This window comes from Hypomesus nipponensis, chromosome 13 (genome assembly GCF_054491055.1).
Source record: "Hypomesus nipponensis isolate SF chromosome 13, ASM5449105v1, whole genome shotgun sequence".
Lineage (NCBI taxonomy): Eukaryota > Metazoa > Chordata > Actinopteri > Osmeriformes > Osmeridae > Hypomesus > Hypomesus nipponensis.
The window spans coordinates 9760001-9780000 of NC_140373.1; the positions used below are offsets into that span (position 1 = coordinate 9760001).

General features: G+C 45.8%; 1 protein-coding gene across 2 annotated transcripts in view; it reads right to left on the reverse strand.

Annotated features, from left to right (window-relative positions):
- Window positions 1-3203: 3203 nt before the first annotated feature.
- LOC146259942 (SH3 and cysteine-rich domain-containing protein 2-like) overlaps window positions 3204-20000 on the reverse strand; it is a 16821-nt gene continuing 24 nt past the window's right edge. The window contains exons 1-12 of one of the 2 annotated variants that reach the window (XM_084670747.1): window positions 19926-20000; window positions 12916-13258; window positions 12325-12419; window positions 8702-8786; window positions 7389-7415; window positions 6931-7043; window positions 6735-6798; window positions 6045-6100; window positions 5580-5668; window positions 4774-4825; window positions 3647-3784; window positions 3204-3302 (exon numbers count right to left, since the gene is read on the reverse strand). The exon at window positions 19926-20000 is cut by the window's right edge and continues 24 nt beyond it. In XM_084670747.1, coding sequence (XP_084526873.1) covers window positions 3204-3302; window positions 3647-3784; window positions 4774-4825; window positions 5580-5668; window positions 6045-6100; window positions 6735-6798; window positions 6931-7043; window positions 7389-7415; window positions 8702-8786; window positions 12325-12419; window positions 12916-13258; window positions 19926-20000 — 1236 coding nt within the window. The remainder of the gene's footprint in view (window positions 3303-3646; window positions 3785-4773; window positions 4826-5579; window positions 5669-6044; window positions 6101-6734; window positions 6799-6930; window positions 7044-7388; window positions 7416-8701; window positions 8787-12324; window positions 12420-12915; window positions 13259-19925) is intronic. The other variant, XM_084670748.1, reaches the window with a different exon arrangement.

The following is a 20000-nucleotide window of genomic DNA, read 5'->3' on the forward strand; positions in this document are numbered from 1 at the left end:
AAATAAGCTAGTCCTAAGAAAAAAGGTGTTCGCCATGCAAGACATGTTCTTTTTGTATCCAAGATTGTTTTGTACTACAGTGCTCATGTGTGTTTGAATGTGTTTGTGCACCTTCCAGTCTTTTTACAGATGCAGGTGCATGTAAATATAGCATATAGATATGCTGTTTTTGGAAACAACTGTTTAATACTCATTCTCATGCTTGCGTGCATGTGGCGATGGTCCCTGTCTACATGTCATGGCAGGTTCTTAACACTAGCACAACATCAATACCCTGCAACCCCTCTGCACCACACACACACACACTTGTCCTCCTTCTTTCTCCCAACCTCTTTTTCACACACACACACACACACACACACACACACACTTTTGCTTTGCCTCTTGGCAAACTCTCTAGTTTCTAGCTTTCATGTTGAGCCAGTGAAAATGATCTGATAAGGGAGAGGTGATTACACAGAGCGATGCCACGCTGAACAAAGACAGTCCCTCTCATTTACACTACAATAGGGCCTGTTGCCAGCTAAATTGGCAGAGAGCGAGAGATGGAAGGAGAGCGAAAGGAGAGAAGGAGAGGGGTACAGACTGAGAAACAGTCTGGGGGGGGAAAGGGAGAGACGGTGGAAGATGAGTGTGAGCGAAGCAACGAGAGGGTGGGATGGACAGAGTCAGAGGTAGATAGAGTGCGTGGGAGTCATATGAGGGTTTGACAAGAACGTATACAGAATGACACTTCATTAGTGCCTCCCTCTTGCACGCACACACTTCGGTCCACTCTACAGACCGTCTCTCTCTCTCTCTCTCTCTCTCTCTCTCTCTCTCTCTCTCTCTCCCTCTCTCTCGAACACACACCCACGCCGCACCCGTCTGCCAGCTCCACGTCGCGCCTGCCAGCACCTCCTCCGTCGACAATTAGTTTAATTGAGAACTAATCATGCTATTTGGGATCATTAAGAAAGAAGCAAACTTCCCGGGATGCTGCAGAGTCATCGTACTGTAGCCTGAGATCAAACCCTTGTGCACGCATATTGCACATCATCAGCTTGGTGGCTCATCACAGGTCTGCTGGACAGACAAGGGCTGGAAGACTTAGTGAGGCATTGAGGTTCAGTTGTCAATGAAACTTTAAGACTCACAATATCAGGGTGCCAGAAGAAAAGCGATTGTCTTTTGAGCTGTATTTTATTTCAGGTTTATTGAAATGTTTGAGGATTGAATTCCAGCTAGAGGTGCAGAAACAGTGAATAATGTGTTACCAGTGACTACTTTCCTGAGTCAATATTTGTCCACAGTTTCATAGAGGATGGTCATGATTAGGGTTCACACATGCTAAACCAATGTGTCCCTGAAACCCATATATTACCAAGGATGCTGAGGATTAAACCGTTGCTCAACATCTACGCTGAGGACGTATAGTCGATTGTACAATTTGTGAATACATACAGTGGTTAGGATTGAGGGAGAATAGAAAACGTGTGATTGCCTTACACTGGTGTGCATAGTGCTGTGATGATGTGGTTTGTGCTGATTGGTCAGATATGAAGCTCATGCCATATAGGGGCAATAAACATTTTGGAGAAGCTGGATCCAGCACAGTTGATGCTGTAATACATTTAAAGTTGGTATCTCATTCCTATTTACACAGAGTACACACAGTATATTACCAACAACGGTTATTGCCAGGTTTCATATGGTGTGGCCGCGCTACTGCCTTGTAATGTATAAATCATGATAAAGATAAATAAACAAGAATTAAATCTTGATACATGATATCAATCCATAAAAATGGATTTAAGATGCTCAACATTCATTTGGGCCACAGAGAAACCTTTGTTTTAAGATAGTCAGTGGAATACATCTCAATTGTCAGGCCAAGTAATACATGACATCTGATCTAAAGAAGATCTAAAGAAAACCCTTTCAATTGACCTTTTCGGAGTGAACTATCTACCTTGGTTTATGGCTGAACATATCTGAATTTGCTACACCATCTGCTGTCTGAAGCATTGTATGCGTGTGCATTTGTAGGTGTGAGTGTGTGTGTTTGCGTGTGTGTGTGTAGAAGGGCACACTGTGGGCTTAGATATATGACAGAGGGTGAGTGTGTGTTTGCATGTGTGTGTGTGTGTGTTTGCATGTGTGTGTGTGTGTGTTTGCATGTGTGTGTGTGTAACAATGAAAGTAACAGGATCTGTGTCTAAATAGTGTATCGGTGTGAGGAGAATAAACACAAGTCATAAGGACATCAATGAACCCAGACAACCTCGAAATGTCTGTCAGAGAGGGAGAGACCCATGCCACAGTACCCTTTCAGTTCCACTAGTCCCGCTACAACTAGTCAGTCATCATAGGACCCTTGTGGCTTCGTTGTCCCCTGCAACCAACCTTGGTTTGCCCTTTGTGCTAAATAAATGGATTCCCAGCGAGCTGGGCTGAACAGTCTCACTAGGGGGTGTCAAGGTTCAGCCAAGAAAAAGTTCTGTTTGCACAAGCTGCTACAATGAAACAATGCTACCGTCAAACAGACAAAGATACACCTCTTTGAAGATGGTAGCCAAATTTGCTGAGCTCAGACCCTACAGGCTCCACAATTGGTCATTTTTGTTCTGCAGGGCTAGAGCAGAAGCAGGGTTATTGTATAGTCGGATGAGATTTCTTTTAGATCCACACAAGCTTTCACAGTTGTTTCCAATTCAATACCAACACTTGGCTGTCATCAATACGTGTGTGTGTGTGTGTTTGTGTGTGTACTGTAAGCATGTGTTTGCCAGGCTATGTATACAACCATCTCAGTCTTTGTTAGTGTTTCTATTTGCAGTTGTGAGTGCTCTGCGTGTGACCGGTACAGGAAGGAAGTGAGGTCAGCTACACCCCAGGAAAAAGCAGCTCAAAAGAAGCCTCCACCATCCTCATCCTTTCCGGAACACTCCACATCTTAGAGCGAAGCAGCGGCCAAAATTCACGGAGACTCGTTTCAGAACAACGTCCACCTTTCTTGTCTCACAACTCACGTCCTTTTTTGACAGGTGGGGCCGGATGGGCAGAGAGGGGCGGGGAGGGGAGGGGGGGGGGGGTGGGCTCCAAGTCATTGCCATGAGGGGCGGCAGACAGCGTTGAGGTGGTGAGGCCCACCTGGGAGCGCTAGCAGAGGGGCCTGGAGGGCAGAGGAGGTGCGGGAGAGGAGAAGCCCTCACTGGTCAGAGTCAGATCTCTAGGAGGTACTTAGACGGGACCAAGCCTTTCTTCTTGCCGCTGCTGAGCCTCAGGTACTCGTCGGTATCCTCGTTCTTCCCCACACAGATCTGGGGGTGAATAAGGAGAGGGCGACCGTAGGATACAGAGAGGGGGGGGAGCAGAACGTGGAGAAGGAGACACAAGGGAAGGAGACACGAGGGAAGGAGACACGAGGGAAGAGCGAGGGATGGATTTGCGGCAAGAAAATGGGAAATAAAAGGGTATGTGAGGATGGGAGGGGGAGAGGAGTGAGGTCATTACTTTTATCTGCACCCCATTTAATATGCATGTGTAAAATGGGATGGACTGTGCAAGCATGTGCAGAAGAATGGGGTTTGTGGTGAGAGTGCTCTGTATGTGTGAGTGTGTGTGTGTTAGATAGAGTGGCTTTTTTGTGTGTGTCTCAGCGTACTTGAGACTCTTTTACAGTCATCTGGCCTTTCTCGCGGTTGCCATGGAAACCCTCCGTGACCCTCCACACTCGTTCGCCAGGGCGTACCCTCTGCACAAAGTTGGCAGGGAAGAAACCCACCTTGTCTTTGCTTTTCCCCTGTGTAAACACACACACATACCACGGGCACACACACATACATCCCAAAGGCACACACACACACATTCACACACAATACAGGCACATACACACATGCACATACCAGAAAACTGTCAATCCTAGAAATATCAATTTGGTCATTCAACATATAGACAAAGACATTGAATTGATGTGTGTACAATAAAAGATCATTTCCTTCGCAGTTGTTTTCCCAGTTCTGTTTATTCTGATGTTTATGATTAAAACTAGAAAGGCAGAGTTCAAACGAGTGGTGACAGTCCTGTTGTCAAGGAGATGCTGTGGTCGTACGTAGTAGATTAATGCATTGCTATTTGTTTTATATGTTTTCATTCACAGTCACCCAGTTAACCAAGGACATGGTCAGGCTGCAAAACAAGCATCCGTCATAGATAAGTGCATCTTGGTTTAGGACTCTTAGTTCTGGGTGAGTGTGTGTCTGTTTACCTATTCTGAAGCTATGTATGCCTGTGTGTGTGAGTGCGTGTTTGTGTGAGTGTACATGTTCAACAGGGATGCAAGTGTGTGTGTGTGTGTGTGTGTGAGTGCGTGTTTGTGTGAGTGTACGTGACCGGGCAGAGCGTGTGTGTTCTATTGACTCTGTGTGTGTCTGTTTAGTGAGCTTGATGTCTGCTTTCCCCTCAGCTCAGCACATGCTCCATTAAGACGTCAAAGCTGGGGCTCATTAAACATGTATTAGAGCCAGCTCCGGTCACTTCCTCCAACTCCTGTTCAGACTCGGGTGGAATATTTCCGATAGATGAAATACCCAAGTTGTGCCTGATTAAGCTTGACTGGCCACGGATAAATTGCACTTTACCACTGTATTGCACCCCATTAAGTTGAACTGAAAGACTTGGACAGAAATAGGTTAGCTTGATGGCTAAAAGTGAATTGAGTTGTTTTAGATTTCTTTTATAAAGCGTTATGTAAGGAAGTTGAAAATGGAGTGCGGTTGTTTTTCTACCTACCTTCCACCAGTCTTCGTTGGAGTCATCTATGACTTGCACCCTGTCCCCGGGTCTGAGGAAACAGAGCAGGGGTTGTTTGGAACACCGGATTTTCTTAAGACATCTTACAGTGACTTGCTCTGTCAGACATTGTTTCCCATTAAGGACTACATACAAACTACAAGCTGAGAGACATACATCATTTAGACAGATTCAGAATGGGTTATGGTGGCACTTGAACAGACACACGAATGCACACACACACACACACACACATGCCTGCCTACACACACATACACACGCATGCACACACATATGCATGTGCACACACGCACACGCGCACACACAAGCACACACGTGCACACACGCACACACACGTGCACACACACACACACACACACTGCCTGTCCTTCCCAGCCTCGCGGCCCCCATTGTGTGCCAGCCATGTCTCAGCGCCCCAGTGTGAAGACAGATGGTGAGTGTGTGTGTGTTGGCACTGTGCCCCCCCATCCCCCCCACTTACCTTATTGCTGCAGTGAACTCACCCCCTCTCCCAACACACACACACACATACACACCTTCAACACTTTCTTTTCCCTATGCACAACCACTTCTTTACATCATAGTTGAATAAATCCTGCACCACGTAATGCATAATAAGTCATTTATTACTGGATTATGGTCATGAATCGAATTGCATACTTTCCCTATCCCCCGTTTCCAATCAAACAGAGCTAGATGCATACTCACACACCCACACTCACACACCCACACTCACCCACACGCACACACAAACAAACACACAAATCCTTGTGTCTTGAACTCACTGTAGCTCCAGGTCATTCTTCTCCTGGGGTAGGAACTTGTACAGAGCCACGTAGGTGTGTATGGAATGGACCTCGATGCGTTTGGGAGTCTGGGAGGGAGAGAGCAGAGCGGTGAGGACAGTGGTGGGCTTGATGCTGGAGCAGTCACACTGTACTGTAGCCCCCTCAAGAACAGGCAGAAATGCCCTTGGCTGCACAATGTCTCTATTGCATCTGTTTCTTAGGCTAGCCAAATAACTTGCTGGATTTGTCAGAATGCTGTACCCTTGTTGTAGTTATCATACTGAATGCAGTACAGTATGATAAACTGGGAGAATTACAGTCAGAATCACATGTGATCACATGAAATCAGAGTTTGCTGGTTGTCATTGAGAACAGGGGAAGAGAGATAAGGGCGAGAGGAGAGAGGGAATGGAGGAGCAGGAGGACAAATGAAAGGGGAGGAGTTAAATGCTTCCTACTCACCTTCAAGCTGACCCTGTCTTCTGAATCAGCCTTCTCACTTTCAGGAGGGGTGAGATCTGGAGAGATATGAGAGGAGAGGAAGTGTGTGTGTTTAAGAGTCAGAGAGTGTGTGTGTGTGTGAGAGAGAGAGAGAGAGAGAGAGAGAGAGAGAGAGAGAGAGAGAGAGAGAGAGAGAGAGAGAGAGAGAGAGAGAGAGAATTGTCACTTGGAGAATGGACCATGAGGTCAGTGAAAGCTTGCTCACTACTTCAAATATCAGCACCCATAAGGACAGGAAGATGACTGGACAAAAGACTGCACAACACACACACAAACACAGACAAACACAGACAAACAACATCCTTCTCTGACAAGATAGCGTAGACACTCCTACACCCCTCTCACTCAACAGCCAACCCAGTTATGTCAGCAAGCAGCACTCCCTGTGTAATAGATTAGTGTAATGATGGTGTGTAATGACAGCCATATTTCAGGAAGTGGGGCAGTTCACTGTTAGCTAGCAGTGCCCACCAAGTAGAACCGCAGTACAGATAGCAACAGGGAGTTAGCAGTTCCCACCAAGTAGTACTGTAGCTTAATACAAATTACTTTTTCATTAGTTGGATCACATACTGATAACAAGAGCAGAAGTTTCTGAACAGTAAAAGATCAAATGAAGAGGGTGACAGTTTAGAAGTGAAAGTAACATACTTCCTGGTACAGGCTCCTCTTCAGCTATTGGTTGAGATTCGAGGCCCTCATCAAATGTATCATCCTATAGGAAACAAGGGACGAAAAAGGGAGAAGTTTGAGGATGTGCATAACTCGGATGTCAGCGGTGTGAATTGTTTTTATGTGTGTGTGTGTGTGTGTGTGTGTGTGGGGGGGGGGTTACTATGTGTGTTACCTCATGACAGGGTGACTCAAAGATACTGCTGAAGTTGGACCGGCTCTGCTGAGCCAGCGAGGTTCCGTAGCGCAGAGCCTCGTATACAGGGTCCACACATGCCTTACCACACTCTACAAATACACACACACACATCTAGTGTTAGAAGTCCACTTACATGCCTTTCACTGTAGTACTCTCTGTCTCTCCACAATATGCTGGTCACACACGCATACACAAACACACACACAGCTTACAGTCTCTGTCTCTCCTCAATCGTCTGACCGAATACTCAAACACACACACACACACACACACACACACACACAGAGAAACATGTACCCAATGTATATAAATATGCCTGGGCAGGGATGGTCATACACACCAGTCACAGACAAGCGTGCATTCAGGTACTGCGTGTAATGGAACAATGAAAACATTACACCTAGATGGTCGCAAAGCATAAATTCACTTATTACCAAGCATGGAAGCTTTCTGACGTGTGCCTTCATCAGTATGCAATGCAGCATCAGAGGCAAAGGCACCATTGGGAAGCAGTAAGCACACAGACTTTGTTATCAGAGTGAAGAGTGAAAGAAAAAAAAGACACATTTACACATTCCACACACACTCACACACAATTCATCAGACTGGGAGAAAAAAAAACACATCGCCAGACACACACACACACATGCATAAGACAACTATTTGTCAACACAGTCACGACCAACAGGAAAAAAGTTCTACAATAGTCCGAATATTGAGTCGACAGTCTTCAGGGCATTACTGGCATCGTCAAGACTCAGCTGGAGAAGATAGACCTTGACGTCCACCTGAGAACCTTGTGTTCTGTACTCCTAGCACTAGCAGATGTGTACATGGACAGGAGAGACAACTGGCTATTCTCACAGGACACAAGTGGTGGGCAGGCAAGGACCTGCACCTCACATTGACTGTCTGGTACAGAATGAAGAAGCCAAAGCAATGATTTGACACACGCACACACACTTGATCTAAGCAGAATGCGAATTACCAAAGCAGTGTGGAAATAGACACACACACACACACACACACACACACACACACACACACACACACACACACACGGTAATTCTAGTCTGAGGCACTTAATCAGTTTGGAAGGCAGAGAAGCAGGGGCTTTTTAGAGTTTAGAAGCTGTTTGGAGTGTTGTGTGTGTTAGTATCTCTGACAGCTGCTCTCACATTCACACACAATGTGCAGGGACTCCAGTAAGGATACAGAACTTACTCCCTCTCTAGTGGGGATCAAGAAGAGAGGGAGGAAGAGGCGGATGGGAGGCAGCAAGTGTGCATAAGTGAGGGGTGAAAAGAAGATGAGAGAAAGAGAGAGAGAGAGAGAGGGGGGGGGAGTGGGAGAGAGAGAGAGAGAGAGAGAGAGAGAGAGAGAGAGAGAGAGAGAGAGAGAGAGAGAGAGAGAGAGAGAGAGAGAGAGAGAGAGAGAGAGAGAGAAAGGGGAAAAGAAAGAAGAGAGGGGGGGGAGATAGGTATGCTTGTTCAAAGCAGGATCTTCTGGAATCTCCCAGCAAAAGCTTCACATTCTTTAGCCCAAATATGCCTCTATAGGGCATGAGTGAGATGAGGGACTAAATGTTCCTTGCGTGCGCGGGTGTGTCTGTAGAAGAAGTCCTTGTGCCTGGCACTGTTAACAGATCAACAGTAACTGAAAGGACAAACCGGAAGAGGGAAGCAACACACACACGCACACACACCCACTCACACACAAACACAAACACACACACACACACACTAACCTTGTGCCGTAGGAGCTTCCTTGACCACTCCCAACATGTCGTTAGTTAGAAGAGGAGAGCTGAAGTTCCGCTTGAAGGCTCCCGTCTGGCAGAGTCAGAGAGGACAACAGAGTCAGAGAGGACAACAGAGACAGAGAGGACAACAGAGACAGACAGGACAACAGAGACAGAGAGGACAGAGACAGAGAGGACAACAGAGATAGAGAGGACAACAGAGACAGAGAGGACAACAGAGACAGAGAGGACAACAGAGTCAGAGAGGACAACAGAGACAGACAGGACAACAGAGACAGAGAGGACAACAGAGACAGAGAGGACAACAGAGTCAGAGAGGACAACAGAGACAGAGAGGACAACAGAGACAGACAGGACAGAGGTAGAGAGGACAACAGAGACAGAGAGGACAACAGAGGTAGAGAGGACAACAGAGGTAGAGAGGACAACAGAGTCAGAGAGGACAACAGAGGTAGAGAGGACAACAGAGTCAGAGAGGACAACAGAGACAGACAGGACAACAGAGTCAGAGAGGACAACAGAGACAGAGAGGACAACAGAGATGTATAAATAGACTTCTGTTCTCGACTGAATGAAATCCGAGGTAGATGAACCTGAATAATACAGAGGTCAGGTATTTTGTCCTCAGTAAATGGATAGTCCTGTGGTTTCAGGCGGGAGGGTGATCGGAATGGATGCAAGGGTTGTGTGTGACTGTGTGTGTTACTTGCAGTGAGCGGAGAAAACAGCGTTCTGAGTTCTCCCCATGTGTGCAACGTGTACACAAACATACGTGTTCCTTCGTTACGTGTTTGTTCCTCCCCACGTGTTTCCATTGTGTCGGATGGGTGTCTGACTGTTCACTGTACCTATGTGTTGGAGAACGAGTGTATATTGTGTTTTTTTGTTGTTGTGATTTTGCGTGGGTATTACCTGTGTGTGTTTTTGTTTATGTGTGTGGGAGGGTTTGAAGTGGATGGGCGGATGCACAAAGTGGACGTTGACAGGATATGACAGTCCTCACCAGAAGACCCACCCTCTGGGTCACTGTGAGTTGAAGACCACATGCGATGCACGGGTGGAGGTGGACTAGTGGAATGTGATGGCTGGCTGTGCTCTACCTTGCTTGAACCGTATCTGTTCATCTCTGCACATTTCTGATTATAGAAAGACGCAGTTCTTACAATCCCCCGACTGGCTGCTACGGGTTTGGGCACACCAAAGTCATGGTGTTGTCGTTTGACATGAAAATCAAAGTGCCCCCGCAGCTGTGGAAAGACGTTCCTTCCCCGCAGACATGAGAGGGTGCTTCAGATGTTGTAACAGAAACAAGCTGTTAAAAGTACTGTTTTTGACGGCGATGACGGCAAAGTTTTGGTATCCAGTTCCGTGGAATCTGTAAAACTTTCCTTTTTAAAATAGTTCAGCAGACTAGTTTGTTTTGTTTTGTTTTGTATTTTATTCTATTCTATTATATTCTATACTATGGCTGAAGAGCCATACCATGTACACAAAAAAAAACCTTTTTCAGAAGATGCCAAAGTCTAAAATACGGCTGAAAAGCCCTCTACTCCTGCTCACTTTATCAAAATAAAGCTTCTCTTTCCGAGAACATAAATCATAAGGCATGCCAGCTATCCTTCCTGGATCAGATTTATCTCTCGTTTACCCGGCACCTGAAACATAATAGATGTGTGAATGCCTCGGTGAGATTCTGATAAATGAGAGGCAGAGCCAAAGCCTGCCAGCGACCAGGCCTGAGGTGAACAGGGAAGGCAGGAGGGACTCATTCCAAGACTAACATTCTGCTCTTCATTGCAGGTTCACAACAGACACATTCAAAATTAGATGAGAGAAAAAATATTTTTAAAAACCAGATTAAGGGAATGATCTGGAAAGGAGACAGAGAGGGGGGGGAGTCTTACCCATGATTCACCACTCCCTAACCCTTACCCCTTCAAGCCCAACTTGTACCAGCACATAATCCCTTTTCTGAGGATAGGACTGATTGCACCTTGGATGATCGTCCCTCTGAGGTGATTTAGTATGCCGGCCAGATGTTGAACTGATTGCGAATCTAGAATGCATGAGTCGACAAACACACTTTCACCCTGGTCTGACCAGACACTACATTTCTTACGGTTCAATTTGTGTCTTATATTGTACATGTGTTTGTTGTGAAAATATTAAGAGCCGTCCATGTCAAGAAATATATTTTTTATGGATTATGTGATATGTTATTTTATTTATTTGGTAAAGGGGGGTTAAAATACCTAGCTTCTTAAATATTTGATTGTATTACTAAATGTAATACAAGTGAGGCTAAAGTATGCTGTTCACAATATTTCCCATGCACCTCTCTATTGGTTAGTGTGTGTTGTTAATGAATCACTTACTGTCTGCTCCCCTTAAGCTTTTATAACAATACTTGTGAGCAGTTTGTATTTATTAAATCGGTTTCAGTTTAGCTACATTCAATAGACAGGGTTACTTCATCTGATGTTAAACATTGTCCCCATAACTCATGAGTCAATTACGCCTAAACAAAGGAAAAACGACTACCCCCATGGCAACACTTTTGCATTAGCGGAGGAAAGGACAGCAAAATTCATTACACACCTTAACCAAAAAGAAACAGAAAGCCACCAACCTTAGGCTACATTTTAAATAAACTAGCTGCTAGCATGTGCTAGCATCTGTCTTCCGGTTCTTCAATATGTCTAATCCCTCGCTTTGATGACTGTGCAGTGTGGACACACGAGGCTTGGCTCCGGCCTGCCATGTCGTATCCTCAAGGGCCCACGTGCGCCTCAAACACACCGAATTTCACACTGAATTAGCCACAGCGGCTGGTGCAGGGAGATATTGATTTTCCGAGCGACTTGAGAGGAGAGTAAGGAAAACACAGAATTTGGGATGGGGTATGGGGGGTGTGGAGGGTAAGGGTGGGGAGTGTGAGGGATGGGGAGGGGGGAGGAGGCAAGGGAATACATTGGGACCCAAGCTGATATCAGTCTCTGCACTTTTGGCTTATGTTTCTCATACAGAACATCTGATACGTTTTACACATTCCTCCCATCTCTCTCTCTTTCTACCTATTCTTCTCAACCTCTCTCTTTCTCTAATTCTTTTGCTCGGGCCACTTTGTCTTTTTATATCTCCTCCAACGCGTCAGGAAAAGGTCTGATCCACTCCGAAGTACGCTGGCGCAGGGAGTTTGAGGCTAAATGCACTGATCAGACTCCCCACCTCCTCCCACACATCTGAGTCAACTGAGAGACAATTAAGGCAACCAGCTGGTTCCTGCCTAGCTGAAACAATACCTACTGCATAATCAACTAGCCTCTGGAGAACTGTTGTTTAGCCAGTTCATATATCATGGTTGAGTTGCAATGAACAAGAGGAAGAAAAAGGAATAAGAGAAAAACAAGTCCACTACGGGTCTTGTTGATGGTTTGAAGCCGTCTCAAGTTCTACCTTGCAATCTGCACTCCTTTTTCTGTTTACATTGGCTGCCTATAGAAGACAATGTATATAGGCGTGAACTGTGTTTGGAAGCTATCTATTGGTACTAGCTTTTGGTGAGCGACTGTGGTGGGGAGAGCTGGGACAGGGTCAGTTTGGTTTACCTTGCCGTTGCAGGGCTGCTGGGATAGCTCGGAGGAGCACCAAAGGTGGGCTCCTAGCTTGCAGGCTTTACAGCGCAGCGCCTGTTTGGAGTTTCCTGCAAACACACACATGAAGGCACACCCACGTTAAAGAAGAGAGGACAAACGAGTATCAGCAGCATCCTGTGCAATAAGAAGTGTCAGTGCATACTGTATGGTATGACAGCACAAGTGATGACAGAAGTCATTGATCTTCAATCAAGAACAACTATCCATCATGATTGCATTACATGGGCTTCAATTGGAGCTCCGCTTGGGTGCCTTAACAAGATGTTCCACAGATAGACAGCTTTGACTTTAGCTAGCTACTAATCATCTGGGTTTACAATGGGAATGCATGTAAGACTCATGGTTTGAAGATTGCTAATGTAGGGCTGAACACAGTAGTAGACAACAAATCTTGTCACCATTGTCACCATTGATCATGTGTTTGCACAGTACTGCAAAACACATTGCTGCATGCTGCTACTATACACTACCGTCCCTTTGACTCTATGATGGCAGGACCAGGGTGGAAGCGAATGGCCCACTGTGAGCCTTCAGAGGACCTACCCTGGATCATGTGCTTGCACTGCTGACAGCAAGTGGGCCGGCGGAACACATGCTCCTGGAAACAGTGGGTTTTGCTGGGCTGAGACAAGGCCTGGACGTGGGCCTTGGAGGACGTGGAGAGGGAGGGGCTGACGGAGGGCGAGTGGGATGAGAGTGAGGGGTTGGGACTGATGGACGGCGAGATGGACGGCGAGCGGTCGGCGGCCGGAGCGGACTCCTGCGGCGAGGGCTCGGTGATGAGGGCCGAAGGGAGGCGGGCTTCGCCGTTCCGCTGGAAGAAGTTGTCCACGCTTTTACTGCGCATCACCGACTTGAAGGAGAGGGAGCGCTTCAGTCTCTGGAGCTGTGGACCAAAAAAAATGGTTTTGTTTGACATTGGAGTAGAAATGCTCCTATATGCAGTATACCATGGTGCTGTTATTCACAATGGTAACTAAATCTGTACTATTACTAAGCTTTTTAGGAAAGTTCTTCTCCACAGAAAATGACACATTTGTGGCTTAGAGGACTTCCAAGACATTAGCCAAGGGTTTAAGGGTTTTCCTCAAAACTGGAAAAAACTTGGGAAATATTGATATCCTGTATATTAAAACAATATTGTCATTTCTGGCAATGAAGATGAACAGAATTCCAATCTACATGTCGGTCAAGTAACTGGCGTCCGACGTTAAGTGCATCCAGCAACCTGCTTATGCCCTCTGGTTGACCTTCACCTGCCAGGCTTGGCATCTCCTCTTTCATCTTATGCTTTTCTCCTTCTCCGTTTGGATCAGAAATGTGCTGTTCCAAGCAAATCCTGGCAACTCAATATCCCTTAAAATTCCGATTTGATTAGTTTTATTGAGCGGCCTGCTCCCCCACACTTGAGGCATTGATGCACAACAAAGACAGTGTTTATATTTCACTCAGCCTGCCCCACGACCACCCCCCCTCACCTCCAGTTTCCTGCAGACTTGCCAGGAACTGCTCTTGGCCGCAATAATGAGATGTCAATAATGACAACAGATTACGGGGAGTTGGAGGCAATGAGCTCCAATATTTGGTGATAATAAGCCCCACGGAACTAAGAACCAACAGAACATGAGGCGTGAGGGATTGAGTGAGTGATTTACAGTGGAAACCAAAACAAATTTAGTTAGTTTAATTTGAGTTTTATCATTATTAGACACAATTTGGGAACATATGTTTTGTTTCCCTGCATGATTGTTGTGTTTGTGGTGTACACAACTGTGTCTGTCTGTGTCTGTGTGTGCTTGGGTGTGCCATCTCCTAGTGTCTCTGTAGCATCGGTATATTTTCTCAGCACCTGGGAGAAATTATTGTAGCCTGTGTGCGCTTCTTCTTGGAAAGGATCATCAATAATGTTGAGTAGGTTCCTCTTTCCTTCCCTAAAGCCATGGATTCACTAACGCCAATTAGCTTGAGTGATGAAAAGAGCTCTCTCTGTTGACCCATTAGTGAGTGTCTCTTGCAAGTGTTTTTCTTGTGGGAGCTGTAGCCATGCTCGCTTTAATGTCTTTTTTTCAGGTTGACTGGTGGTCGTATCAAATAGGCTATTTCATTTTCCTTTCCACCACAATGCGTGCCCCCATTTGACTTTGGTAATCTATTTCAAGCTATTTCTACTGATTTTTATTGCTGCTTTTATTTATTCTTTTCATCTGTTAACTTCTAAAATACATTTTAGTCACAATGACCTGAGTAAACATCAAACCAATGTCCTTTCTGAGACGCAGTTGCCTGCTGTCTCTTTAGCTTTGCACAAAGAGCTGGATCACAGGCCTCCTGTAAAACACCTGCATACATATTCAACTGTCTCTAATGAATAACCGCCATGACAGCACAGTTAAGCACCTCCGAGTATTAATGTTGACGCAGTTGTGAATTCCATCAGGGTTAATCACCAGACTGTTAGGTCTGCATTATTCAGCAATCTCTCCTTAATTCCATGGGTCTTTGGTTTGGGCTAAAGTGCTGTCACATTTATGCAGAGGCAGTGGGTAAAGCACAGTGGCTGCTCCCATACTGTGCAGAGATACCAGCTGTGAACAAGAGGGCACAGTGACAGACAGGCTCCTCCCATGGGTACCTTCACACCTTGGCACCAGCCCCCCAGAGCCCGAGGCGTCTGACTCATAACCGCCGCAGTGTTCAGCGTTCACATGGGGGCCCAGGGGTGCATTGGGGGGGGGGGGGGGGGTTGTTCAGGGGGAGGTTGGGGGTGTCGGGTGTGAGATGAGGTGTGGAGGTGTCAGGGGTGTGGTGGTGCTCGTGTGACGACGAGTGCAGCTTTAACTTTGTGGGGGTGCCTATTCGTGAGCCAAAAGAGAAACATACCTGCCACTTCAATTTGCCTCGATGCCCATTGTCTGTCCAACCCCCCCCCCCCCCCCCCCCCACACACACACACGCACACAAAAACGAATGGGACAAAAGCAGGCCCCTTGGGGACCGCCAACCTTGTCAATCCCAACAGTGCTCCTTTGCTCTGCTATCTCTCCCTCAGGTGCTGTAGAATCTATTTATGGCTCCCAAACCCAGAGCCCCATCTCTCTTTGAACAACTGACAGCAATTAGCCTAACAGACAGAATGAGCAGGCGATAGGGAAAGAGACAGAGCAGGAGAGGGAGATAGATAGCAGTAATGCCACAATGAAGGGGAAAGAGAAAGCATGGGGGAGAGAGAATGAGAGAGAGAGAGAGAGAGAGAGATAGAGAGAGAGAGACAGAGAGAGAGAGAGAGTGAGAGAGAGAGAGAGAGAGAGAGAGAGAGAGAGAGAGAGAGAGAGAGAGAGAGAGAGAGAGAGAGAGAGAGAGAGAGAGAGAGAGACCGAGAGGCGGTTAGACAACAAGAAGACTAGGCTGGGGAATATTTCCTCCCCGTTTTCTCCCGTACCCCTTTGAGAACCTAAACAATGCACCCCGACCCTGTTCCCTCCACACCCCCCACCCCTCCGTGAGCTGGGCCGACAGTGCCAGAGCAAAGCAGACGTCCCGGCCTTGTACTCTGCCTGTTTGAAGATGTGTGCTGCACAGAGATGTTTGGTGGTGCTATTTATAGCCCGGTTGTGAGATGCATGGATAAATTAATGATTACAGGGAGAGGTGTTGTTCACATGGCATGCCTAGAAATGGTGAGGTTTCAAGATACTAGGAAACTGCTGCCAACACAAACTGGCTTTATAAAAATCTCTTTATAGCAACTATCTCAGTAACAGGTAGAGAGGTGAATCTGTTTTTTTGAGGGGGGGGGGGGGGGGGTTTGTGTCTGTTTCAAGTGATGATACTGTCAAGAAATAATATTCCTTATTAAATGGTGCTGTATGTGACAGAACTTCATAGACAGTTCATGACTGATATGGGCTGAACAAATTCACAAACACAGATCCAATCAGTGCTTGGTTCAAAGATGTCATGAAAAGGGGATGTTTCACAGGAATGGCTCATGGTTTGTGGAGAGCTAGTCCAATCTATGAGACAAGTGGAAGGGTTTCCACTTCTTATTCTAGCATTGTTCATGTGTCTTACTATTCTAGGTTGGTCTTTATTTAGCACAGCATTGCCTTCTATAATCAGCCGTTCATATGTTAGCATGTTGGCTGTTGGAGAGTGTTGTGGGTGAAGAACGTGTAGATCCAAATACAGCAGTTTAGAAAGCTTATCTCTTTCGTAAGCAGCTTAAGCAATTAGCACGAGGTAACAGCAATGTTCGGTCTTTAATGTCGTTGGAATACAGAAACATTCATCAATCTGCGAATGGGCGACTGGCTGGGTGAGGGGAGGGGATATGTCACCAAATCTTCTCACACACCTCCCATGAGCTTATGTCCAAGTCTGCTAAGGAAAGCCCAAGTATTCTAGTGTGCTATTGTGGGATGTTAGTTTCATCACACAACCCCTTTCACTTTTAAACTTCAACCTCATGTCAGTGCTTCTTTCAAAATTATATGTCATCCAATCTAGTTTAAATTTGGAATATGAATTAAAAAGCTATGCTTTTAGAATATAGAACATTTATATATCATGGGATGTGCTGTATGCATTCAACAGAACTCTTCAAAAGAAAGATATATTCATCTGTCTTTTTTCTGTGTGTGCCAGCCTTTAAACCTGCCCACTCTGTAAAGAACATCCCAACTCAGCTCTATTCTGTAATTAAACCACAAAAGGTCACTTCTGTTTATCCATCTGTTTTCAGTCTTCACGCTGACTGTGCAAAGACCTTTCTCGGTCAGAGTCACCTTTTAAATATTGTCATTATGAGCATAATAGAGACTTTTTTTTATTGAATTACTAAATTGAGCTTTTCTCCTCTCCTCTAACGCCACCCCTGCTGTGTGCTGTGAATGAAGTAACCTTTATAATGGAGCTCAACTCTTGGGGAGAGAAAGAGGAGAAACCAGATATCACGTATACTAGCAGGAGACAAGAAGGGAAACAGAAAACGTTTGTCGGAACTGCAGCATGTGTTTTGTATCTCCCTTCCATCACCTCATTATTTCCTTGCCAGTGTGTCTCTATTTCCAGCATCTCTCTCTGCCTTCTCTCGTTTCCTGTCTTCATATCATTTGCGTTCTCTGGATCGCTCTCTACCCCTTTCCTCCTCCCTCTCCCTCCGCTCCCCGTCTACCTTCCCTCCCTCTCTACTTTTACCATGCTCTGGTGAGTGTCCCCTGTTGCTGTCCTTAAGGACACCTCCAACCTGCCAAAATCCCAGCGAGCCGTCCCCAGCAAATCACTATCCTGGGGTTTAGAGAGGTTGAGGAGAGAAAGATGAGGAGAAAGACCAGGAGGGGAAGGGGAAGGCAGGGAGCAAAACATGAGAGAGAGATGGAGGGACGAGGAGAGAGAGAACAACAGATAGACTAGGTGGAAGAACAGATAAACATGGGTTTGGATTCACGCCTAAAAAAGGAGAGGGAGACATTGGGATGGAAGGACATGGAACTGACCGAGTTGGAAAATGTTTCACAAAGAAACAAGGCAAGGGTTGAGATAACGGGACACAATCAAGTGAGCAGCTAAATGGAGTTCGATACAGAGGCAGGCCGGCATCATAACTTTTTTCCTCATAAAAGTGTCTCTGTGTTCATTGCTGAACTGATGGGCCGTGTAAAGAGGGCCTGGTACTCTGCACGTTCAGCAATTTCACCAGCTACACCAGCTCATAAAAGAAACTGAAAGAAAGAGACTCAGAAGCAAAACTGAAATGTTTCTACCCCCACTGTGTCATGGACCTTTCAAGTGGACTCGTCTATTTGAAAACCCCAACATAATCAACCCAGCCTTCAGAATGTAAAAAAGAGAAGTGGAAAAACGATTGGTTTTGGAGCCCAAAGAAGGTAAAGTACATATCCATTAACTTTCTCACCGTCTTACTTTGAGAGGGGCACTAAAGGCCAGCGGGCTCACCTGAGAGAGCTATGAAAAGGACAGAGTGGTAAGCAAGAGAACCAGACGGAAAGGTGAGACCGGGGGAGATCCAGAGCAGAGAAAGAGAGGGAGTGATGCAGAAAGACGGAAAAGAAAGAGAGAAATGTAGGCTGAGGAAGAGCGAGCATGCGAGACAAAGAGAGAACAGAGAGGCACAGCATGAAAGACGGATGATTCTTCCAGACTGTGGCCACACAAAATCCTTCTCATCCATTCTCTCTCTCTCTCTCTCTCTCTCTCTCTCTCTCTCTCTCTCTCTCTCTCTCTCTCTCTCTCTCTCTCTCTCTCTCCCTCCATTTCCCCCTCTTTCTTTTGGAAAGGGAACACGGCTGCCAAGGTCTTGGCAGAGAGAGCAACATGGAGTGGGGGCTTTTGTTTGTTTTCCGTTGTTGTCTTGTCCAGACAGCGTTTCATCTGAGTGATGACCCAGCTCCAAGCCAGACAAGAGAAACATCTGTTACCTGATTAAGTCATAAATTCTCTCCCCCTGCCCACCCTCTGCCCCAGCCCTGACCAACAGCAGACCCTCCCATCCTGTGGCTTGGGGTGCGTTGGGGTTGAGGTGCCTGTTTGCGGTTGACGTTTCAGCTGGAGGAGATATTTGTTGGTTGTATAGCTGAGACTCAAGATATGTCTTTTCTGGATTTTTTTTACTGTTTCAAATCTGTTTAGATTATATACAGTAGGTATTGTTGAGCACACTTTCATTTCACTTGAATAAATACGATCATGTGAGACTGAAAAAATCTGACTTTACGATATAAACTGCACACTATTTCATTAAGAAAATACTTTCCAGGAAACGTCCATGTGATAATTACTTACCACAATTTTTTTTTGAACATGCCACACTAAGGACTATGATCCATTGATCTACAACAGATCAAGTTGACATAGTGAACACCTCTTTTAATCACTTTAACTTCCATTGCACATAATCCTGGGATTTTAGGACAGGGGCATCTAGTGATAGTTTGGGTGCTTAGAGAGATGAAGCAAAACTGCTCTGCTCAAGTACAAACCTTTGGGAGGACCAGATCCAGTCTGACCCTGGAGCTTTGTCTAGTTCAACTCACACATACATACACACACACACACACACACAAACACACATCCTCGCAGACACACACAGACACATACAACATACAACACAGTAACGACAACACATTGTGGCTACATTCTACATTCCTCCTGTCATAGACATTGTCTGAAAAAAGGTTATATATTTCCTGGTTGTGATGCTATACTTAAGGATTTCAGGAGATAATCTGTGACTATTATCGCCGGCAATACTATCACTCATGGGTGGCATGTGTCAACATTAGTTTGACATTTCTATGGCTTCACTACATTTTATAATACATACTGAATCAACCTCTCACCCTACACAACCCGTGAGTAGTCTGCAAGGATCACCAACCATGCAGAGGCTGTGCTGAGCCTAATAGGGTTACATAAGTATACTGTTGCTTGTAACTTGTTGTCCCCTGCATGTTTTTAACACGGGGTCTTCGACTACAATGATATATAGAACTCATGTCAAGAACATTCTTAGCAATTCACAGGGGAGTCCTTACCTTTGATTCGGGCTGTATAGGCACCGTTCCCAGTGAACGCTGGAGCCCCCGGTCTCGATTCTGTGGTTCATTTTC